The sequence below is a fragment of the Solea solea genome, chromosome 5, assembly GCF_958295425.1.
Source record: "Solea solea chromosome 5, fSolSol10.1, whole genome shotgun sequence".
Lineage (NCBI taxonomy): Eukaryota > Metazoa > Chordata > Actinopteri > Pleuronectiformes > Soleidae > Solea > Solea solea.
The window spans coordinates 29,585,998-29,595,826 of NC_081138.1; the positions used below are offsets into that span (position 1 = coordinate 29,585,998).

Here is a 9,829-nt window from a genome sequence, read left to right on the forward strand (position 1 = left end):
TTTCACGTGTCAGTGCAAATGTTTATTATTCTTGTATGAAAAGACAAACTTTCTACTGATATTAGCAACCGGAAACAAAGTGGAAAAGAAGAAGAAGAAGAATAAAATCAGACAAAATAAGAAAGAGAAATAAACGACAAGGCCACATGCTGGGAAGATAAATACGTCTTGTTCCCGCCCACCCTGCTCTGCTGCTGTATACACTCAAACACTCCCTCAGTCAGGTCTGATAGTTTTGCTTGACAGCCTGTTTTGATGTGAAGGACACAGCAAACAAATAATGTTAAAAACACCAAACAGAGGCAGAATTACAATATCATTAAAAAAGAAATCACTCAAAGTTACACACTGCAGCTTTAAAGCTAATGTGATTTAAAGCTTCTTTTTCTTTCTTTTTTTTAGGGAAAAACGCATTACTTTTCTGTGATTTATAGTAAACCAGGAGACATTTTACATTCAGACGCTGAAATTTGAGAAAAAAAATCACGATTTATTGAATTAATTTATTTAAAAAATCATCATCAAAACAGCTGGTGATTCGTGTAGTAATTGACTGACGGCCCTAAAACGGGCTTTATGACGCACAGCTCCTGGAACATGTACGAGTCACAGCTCAGTGAGCTGCGACATGGCAAACGACGAGTTTGAAAGACACTGCCCGCTCCGTTGTCCATTCAAAGAAAATTTACTGGCTGCGTTTTTAGTTTAAACAATCAAAAATACAAACAAACAATGCGTTCACACTTCCTCGCCGTTTCTTATCGGCCACAACCCGACAATCGGCTGTTAGTGAAAGCAGGAATACGGAGCCGGGAGTGACATCACCTGTGAGCTCACCAACGTCTATCCAGAGAGAGAGACGTCAGAATGGGCGCAAACGTATCCCTCAAACTGAATAGTAGCCTACTATGTGTAACACCGACTTAATGTGAAACAAATGATATAGAAGTGCTGTTAACTGTACAAGTACAAGTGTTTGTACAGTGGTAGAATCATATGTCACGGTTGGTGAAGTTTGGCACAGGAATGCCCAGTGAACTTAATACTCTGTGACCTCCAGGGCAGAGAATCAACTTCCTGTTTACACCAGTATGTGCAACTCAGTGTACCCAATTGGTCGTGTGATATACGTGAACACTAACATGGGCTTCGTCTACGGCTGCATGAGCAGATGAAGCTTCTGTTGGATGATCTCAGAGTTCATGGTCCACAGAAACTCCGTCAGCCCTGCACTGAGAAGCTCCTCCATGGGAACAAACTGCAGCACTTGTCTGTCCCCGTCACGCGACTGACCTTTACCCTCATCTCCGCCCAACAGCTCGCCCATGCAGTCGCGGACGCCCGTGAGAGTGGGGAGTATCCGGGCGGCGGCTTCGGCGCAGAAGCCCGCGCACACGAGCGCGGCCCCTATGACGCCGCATGGGGGCGGACACCTGAACGTGACAGAGTGAAAGCACGAACGCAGGCAGAGCACAACGGCTGCCGTGACACGGGTGAGGGCAGAAAACACGGGCAACAGCAGGGCGTCCCCGGGGTTCAGCGTCTGCAGGGAGAGGACAGCGCAGCGTACGAGCTGCTGCTGGTAGAGCGGCTCCCCGTCGTGCAGCGTGACACAGCCTCTTTGAGGAAATGAGGGCTCTGCAGAAAATGTCAGGATTAAATCCTCCGTTTGGCTCTCACATGCTGCCCAAACTGAGCGGCTGCCAAACACCAGACACCGCTTTTTATCTTTGCTCTTACTGCTGTCGTCTTTGGAGATGGACAGGGCGGAGGCTGCGCAAGCCGTACGACAAGAGTCGCAGGGCGAGACGCGGGTCCAGTCCACCACTGTGTCCGCCAGGGCTTCGTTCAGGTGCTTTAACAATCCACCTTCACAGAACGGAGAGTTTATGATCGCGGGAAGTGCCGCGCCAACCACAACATACCATGAATCCACGTTGCACTTGGACAGGGGGCCTTCCAGAACGCAGCCCGTCCCCCCGGCATCAGTGAAGTGTCTCTGTATCCAGCTGGCATGGTTACCCCTCTCGATGCGCTGCCTCCAGGTCAGGGTCTGCAGCTCCCTTCGCTCATTAAAGGAGCCTGTTTGCTTCATCGGTCCTTGAGAGCGGCCCCCAGAGGCGACGCAGCAGGCGGGAGTCACCGTGTTGCGGGAAATCCATCGGCTCCGAGGAAGGAAGATCACCTACACACACATACACACACACAGAGAAACCTAATCATGTTCACACAAACTTTGGTTGTCAGGGTTCAAATATGGGTCTTTGGATACCCAGAATATTTCTTTTGGGTCTCCAAACTAAATTAGCAGAACTTTCCCCAAATTTAAGTGAAGATTTAAATAATGAATTTACCAAACATCTTTTGCAAATGATTCCTTTACCAATTCAAAGTGATATTAAATGCTATGGATATGGCAGCAAATTAGCGGCTACATTCGTGGGTCCCGGGTAAAAAATGTGGTAAACACTGAGCTACAGGAATCACTTGTCCTATGAAAAGCTACTTCCTTGCGCCTTGTCAAGGAAAAACCATAGATTAATAATCTGGTTTTATGGATACAAACTAACCTGATTGTGTTTTCTTCGTCTTTGACTGAAACACTAAATATACACTAAAAAATAAACGGGGAAAAAAGGACTATTCATACACAGGGCAACTCAGAGTCAATAGAACACGATGTTGATTTTGTAAATTGTGTTCACATTGAGAGAAAAATAAGACAATAAAGCACATGAGTGGACACCAGCATCACTGACAGTTAGTATTGTTCAATAGGAGCCTGGCTGCAGGTGACGCCTCTGAACAATGCCGGTCAAATTGCAAATCTAAGGCTTCAAAGAAACAGGAGTTTGTTTGTTTTTTACAACCGGGGTTTTTTATGTCCACTGCAGTATCAACACTGACCACCACATATTGACTTTTATTTCAAATGGGTGGATTCATTAGAAAGCTATGCACTGAGCCTTGATTAATTGACCACTGAATTCCCTACATGCAGCATTATTTAACGCTGAGACACTTTTTTTTTCTTTTTCTTAAGCTTCAACTCCAGACATTAAAATTGATAGTAAAACATGGTGGTGATTAAAAAACAAAAAATGATACCATGCATGTTTATATTGGTCTCCTATTAGCCTCACTTACACAATGTTATTGTCTTGGCACACAGGACGCGGCTTCTGCAGACAAATGACGATGAGATTTACATTCTGCTGCTGCGGCAGCGGCTTTTTCTCCTGAACCACTCCGCCTTTCCTGTTATTTTTACTTGGTTGTGCCAAGCAATAAACTTAATTAAGCTGTTAATACAATACTTTGTACATCCAATACAATTAGTGCTGTCAAATTTATCATGTTGATCACTGCCATTATTTTAAATATTTAATGTGCATAATTAATGTTTACTGCCCATATAGCAGCTGATCTTTGTTCAAAAAAGCCACCGCACCGTCCAAAAAAATAAGGAATGGCCACTCTGGCCTTTGTTTTGGCACAACACAAAAGATTTTACCTACTTAAAAGGCTCGCCTAATAAAATATTTACCTATACAAGTCTATGATATCTTGAGAATATGTTTGTAAATTGATCACTCTCCTGCACAAAAGTCCAGAAAGAAAAACTGTGTTTTTACTTTGCAGACTTACAAAGGTGGAGCTGGTCTTCTGCTGCCTCATTTGGTTTGGTACATCACAGTCCTGTGTGCTATGATGTAAAATGACTGGTTTTCTGTATGGACTTTGGTGCAGGGAGTGAATGATTCAAGTCCAAAAACACTGTTAAATTGCAAGAAAACTGATGAAGATATCATAGATTTAATAAGGTGGCTTAAATCTGACTTCCCCAGCTGGGAACCAGTTTATCAGACTGGACAAAGAAAGGAGAACGTGCTTGTTGACGTCAATTTTGTTTATCTTTACCATCTTTAATGGTTCTTACGACAGCATCTTTAGAGACCCAGTTCTATAAGCACCTGGACTGGCTAAGGCCACGATAGTTCTCTTTAAAATACCAAATACAAAGGCATTATAGAATACTTTCTGATGCAAACATCTAGTACACCTTCAGTCAGTTTAAAGGTGGGACACCTTACCTGGAATCGCTGCAGATATTCCTGAGCTACAGAATCTCTGACGTGGTCGAGCTGCTGCTTCAGCTCTGCGCTCATTCCTTCAAACAGCTGCAAGTTCTCGGTGATCGTCTCTACCTGCAGCGTGTGAAAGTAAGAGCACACCTCGTAATGCTGGTTCAGGAACGACTCTGGGATCAGTGCCTTTGGGAAAAGTGCCTCCTGATCGGCCAGATGGGGACCATAGTTCCGGATGAGTTTCGAGAGCAGAGGCCTCACAGCTTCCTTGCCGTCATAATTCAGACACACGACGTAGACCTCAGAGTTCCCAGACTTACTGGTGGCAGGTTTGAAGACGTTGACGGAGTGGAAGCAGCAGCTCAGCAGGTAGAGTAAGCAGACAGAAGAGTGTTCGTACAGCGTGAACATTTTCAACACAAAGGAGCCACCCGGGCTCAGGAGCAGCAGTGCTGCCGTGGCCTCGCAGTAATGCAGCGATGCCACAAGAGCCTCCTGCTCATCTGGCTTCTCCTGGCAGTCAAAACTACCGTCCGCCGTCACTACATCTACTCTACGCATGTTAGAAACAAACACCTGCAGCTCCAGCAAGTGTTTCTGGATCATGATGTTTCCTGTGTTGTCTGAACCAAAGAACCACCACGGCAACGTGTTTGCAATCAATCGATCATCAACGATGGTTGTGCTCCCCCCATTAGCCTCGTGGTATGGGTTGAGAGTGTTTGCGGCCCAACTCCAGTCACAGTAACGCGTGGACTCACTGGTTTTGATGTAGTGGTTCAGAGCCGTTATGAAGGCACCCGGTGCTTCACACAGGTGGACTGTGTTCAGCTCTCCACTTTGAAGAGCCTCCTCTGGGAGAAGGTTAAAAGTTCCCAAGATCTCATAGAACTTGCACCAAGCCTGAGTGCAGATCTCCGCGTTGGCAGCAGAGCGCACAGCGGCGATCACCTTCCCTGCTCGATTGGTGGAGTTGGTGTGCTGATGCCAAACCTGGACATTCTTGTCACTGAGCTGGTTCTTCACAGTGTTCAAGGACTCTTTCAGGGCCTGTAGCTGACAGTGCCCCTTCACCGCGTGTCTGAGAGCATCATTGGGACTGGGGACGTGCCACTCCCCAGTGGGAGGCTTCACGTAGGTTCTAACTTTACGAAAAAGGCCCTGAATCTCAGTGCGTGTTTCAGGGTCGGATGGCGCCAGGTCAGTAAAATGCTTCAGCTTGGCTTTCCTCCTGGTCCCATTGTTGGAGCTCATCCTCCAAACCTGCTGTGGACCAACACAAGGAGTTAGACACTGAATGACCAAGGCCTTATCTGCACTAAATCAATCTTTACAATCCACAGAACGGTTGCAGGGGGGCGCAGGGCCAATCTCAGCTTACATAGGGCAAAAGGCGGGGTACACCCTGATCACCAGCCCAACATTTTTGAGTTTTCTAGGATTCTTCACAAACGGTCAAGGAGTTTTGGTAATGAGAAGTATGCATGCTCTGAAAGGGGACAGAACTGTGTTCTATTAAAAAGTAATGGAACTCATAATTGAGACCAATGACTCCTTAAGAAAATCTTTACTGACGTTATAAATCAGGTAACTTTCTGCCCGCTGGTGGCTAACTAGTACTTCTATCCTATATTCAGTCTTTGGTTCAGACCTGAACTAAGACCTGTCCACGTGAGATCAGATCTTCAGATCATTAAAAAAAATCCAACCTCTGCTCAATTCTTTTTTAACGTGACCTGCTTACTGCACATTTTTGCAGACAGTACATTTCACAGTGAATTATACCGAGACCCTGCAAGCCCTTTATTATCCGTAATATGCATGAGCGGTGTTGAATAGCAAATGTCGACTCATTGTGATGTGGTGCCCTCAGGGACAGGACAAGCTGTAAATACCGCCGATTGCTTCACAAGGTCGGGCTTCACCCACTCAGAATAACAAGTTTTCTACAGCAGCACTAAAACACACCATCACTTTGAATGGTGGAATTTTACCGTACGTGTACATATAAATACTATTTTAATCAGTATTGAATCATCATTATCAATTTTAGGGTTGGGTTCACATTTTCAGTTTTGCAATCTTATTACAATAACGATTTAAACGCACCATGGGAGATTTTTATGGGTCCCCAAACACATTTGATGAATTTTCCCAGCATTTTAGTTAAGAATTATTTTTTATATGTTTTAAATACCAACTACCAAACATCATGAAGAAATGATGTGTTCAAAGAATCATTAAAATCACTAAAACTAAATAATTTGGGGTTTGAGAACATTTGAGAACATAATCATCTCTGGGTTTAGGAAACACAGCTGGACATTTTTCAACAAGAGATTGACTGAGAAAATAATCGACAGATCAATGAATTATGAGATTATTGTTATTTGCCGTGTGGTGAGAAACACCATGTCGCCTTGAAAAACTACATGTTTGATGAGAAGCTGTTTGTGCTTGAATTACTTTCGAACGATTCACGCAATTGTTGAGCAATTTCTAATTCCCGACATGATAAGAATTTACAGTCAGAGTGATATTAACCCCAGAGCAACGTCTCTGCTCATGTGCACATGATTTAGATGACAACACTGGACAGGAACGGGCGTATTTCTGGCCTTATTTCTTGATTAGAGCTGGAGCGGCTGGGTGATGAATGGCAATATATGGCATAAAGCTAACGACGGCACATTCATCAGCGATTCATCATAAATCTTTGTAAAAAGCTGCTGCTGCTGTGTATGAAAGTCATCTGCCCTGTGCTGTGTGTTTGTTGGTTCAACCGCTGTAAACATTTCACCCGCAAGATGTTTACCATCTTATCTGTAAGCGACTCAGAGGTTTATGCATTTGTTATAGATCGGTAGATCAGTTTTATATTGAACAAGGTCACGGACTGACGCCAAGGCTTATAAACGTTGTCACAAAACAGCACTTGAAATATTTACTTAACTTAACCTGCTTTACTTAACCTGCTTGTTGCGAATACCATCTTGCATAGACATGAAAAAAATTCATCCAGATCTGTTAAGACCTCGCCGAGATATACGTACACATCTGAACTTGGAACAACCGGCCAAAAATGTTACTCAGTCATGGTAAATTTAAATTGCCGCCAAATCCCTAATTGGGTGCGGATGAAGTTTCTGCTGTTTCCATCACGGTATGGTTCGGCTCGGTTTGTTGTACCGGTGCAATGTCAACGAATGAAGACATCAAATACAACATAGCAAACAACAAGGCACTGAGGAGAAAGACAGCCGAAAAGACAGGAGAGTCTGTCGCTCAATGAGATGACTGTCGTCAGTGTAGCTACTAGACCATACCACAGCATTTTACCCTGGTACCCTAAGGGAAGGACACCAAAATATGGAAAAGTAAGGGAAAAAAGTTCAATACTGTACCAACCCAAATCTTTCCACTTGATGGAAACATGGATTTATTCTGTTGACAGAGTGTCTGATCCTCCATACACATTTGGAGTCGACCAATTATCAGCCTGGCTAATTATTGGGGGCCGATTTGGCATTTTGGTATCAGCATTTGGTTGTAATGACCACAGATATTTCAGATATAGAAGTAATTACAAAGTGTGCGACTGTTTCCATCTCCAGCTCTGAGCTGTTTGCTCTCAGGCTGATGCTTCAACTACAGAAAAAACAAAACAGCTGACAACATCACAGAGTCTCTTACTGCTAATTAAAACCTTCTTCTTCTTCTTTGAATAATAATTTCCAGCAGGCTATACACCCATTACCAAATGTCCATATAAATGACAAGAGGAAAAAAAGGAATTAAAGGCTGTGCCATTATTTCTTGCACAATTTAAACAAGGGCTGCTTTGGAGTTAAGAGACTTGCTTGTTTGATATTTTTATTGATGTCATAGGTGGATGGATTCTTTTTATTTTATACGAACATACAATTTCAAAAAAACGGTAGGTTGCCAACAGTAGGACTTACAGATAAACCCACCCACACGGATGAAAACAGAATTAATTAATAACTGTGCCATCGCAGATGTGCCATGAGATTATTATAAAGGATCAATGAGAGTAACAATTATCATGTAAATGAACAATAATTATGTTAATTATCTGTGTGCTTGTCAGCTCCAGGGACTCTGAATTACAATTAGTGATTAATGACAGAAAATGTATAAACAATAGCATTAATTAATTTGACTGGTACATCATTGGCTTCTCCAATCTGAGAATTAGCATCTCATTTTACATCACGCTATTTTTCTTGTTCAAGGCTACACTGTAATTCAACACTGGAATACATTTGTTCTAACGATCTAGTCCTGAAAATCTGACTCTTACTTTCAAGTACATGTTGATTAATCAGGCTGATTTTTGCCATCAGCACCTCCTGATTATTAATTAATTAATCCAATCATCTGATTATTACTCATTCATGGAAGTTTATACAATTTCTGTTCCCAGAAACTTGACAAATGTTGCAAAGTGCAAGACATTTTTTCAACCACAAGTTTATTTGACAGAGTTTGGTTTACAAAGTGCAAGATTTAGTTCTATATTTATTAGATTTAAAGCAGGAAGGAGCATTTAGAACATTAGATACCACCAAACTCTATTATTTACTCTGATGTAAGAGAGCCATCTTATCTCTCGCTCCATCTAAGTCTAATTTGGCTTTAAGGAAGAGGAGGATGATTAGAGAATAAATCTTCCTCCTCTGAAAAGTCCGTAGCTGACTTTGCTCAGCCTATTTCCACCACTGTTTAATGTAGGTGCTACTTTAATATATTCTCTGGTGGTACTTGGTTTAAAAGGTTTGAGAACCACTGGTATAAATCAACTATCACTGTCCAACATTGTGCAGTAACGAAGTACTTGCAATACGTGTATTATAACATTTTAAACAGTCTCTATTTCAAGGCACAGTTTTTCTGTACATGGATGAAATCATTCACACACTCGATTTATTATTCACTCTTATTTAAAGCGGCAACTAATGATTATTCTCATGCTGGAATAACTTGTTTGGTCCATAAAATGTCAGAAAAAGTTGATTAGCATTTCCCAAACCTCAACATGATGTCCACAATTTTTAAATATTCATATTTAAGGAGCTGAAATATGACAAAACTCTCTAAAACTGAATAATCAATTATCAAAATAGTTGATGGTGCTTAAATGTAAATGTAATGCTTAATTTAATCATATTTATTGTCATAGGAAAAGGTAATGTCCCCTCATAAGCACATAGTGTTTGTTCATGTTTAGATGATATGTCAATATATTTTAACTGCTTCTTAACTTTACTCCTTCCTTTAGTATTCAGAGTGATTTCGGACTGGCTTAGATCTGTGTTATCTCTCTGTGATGCTGGTTTTGCAAAATGTGTTCTTCTCTTAATGTCCCCCCAATTTCAAACTTAAATGAGTGAATGAGTCTAAATTAAAATTCAGTAAAACAAAAAACAAAACATTTCGTAGCCGGAAGTTTGTGCGCAGCTACTGCAGCTAAACGTAATACAGTTCCGGTGTGAGCAGCAATTAGCTCGCGTTCATGTTGAGGTCACCTCAATCCCGAAAACAACGGATTTAAAGACTCGCCTTCATCATTAAATCGTCTCAGATGACGTCCCCGTTCTATCGTAGGTGTATGTGTCGCTGCATGTCAGTAATTCAAACTAAACAAACTAAAAAAAAGGCACAACACTCACGGGTCTGTTTGTCGATGCGAACCGGAAACCGAAACCAAGCTGCGAGTG

General features: G+C 42.2%; 1 protein-coding gene across 2 annotated transcripts; it reads right to left on the reverse strand.

Moving 5' to 3' along the window:
- Positions 1-9,829, reverse strand: cmtr2 (cap methyltransferase 2). Of its 2 annotated transcripts, none has more exons than XM_058630281.1 (3): positions 9,782-9,829; positions 4,095-5,354; positions 1-2,185 (listed from the first exon to the last, which is right to left on the reverse strand). In XM_058630281.1, the coding sequence occupies exons 2-3, from the start codon at positions 5,340-5,342 to the stop codon at positions 1,154-1,156; spliced, it is 2,280 nt and encodes a 759-aa protein (XP_058486264.1). In that variant the 5' UTR covers positions 5,343-5,354; positions 9,782-9,829; the 3' UTR covers positions 1-1,153. The 2 variants fall into 2 exon arrangements, with proteins under 2 accessions (XP_058486264.1, XP_058486263.1); XM_058630280.1 differs by having other exon boundaries at positions 4,095-5,351; positions 9,782-9,821.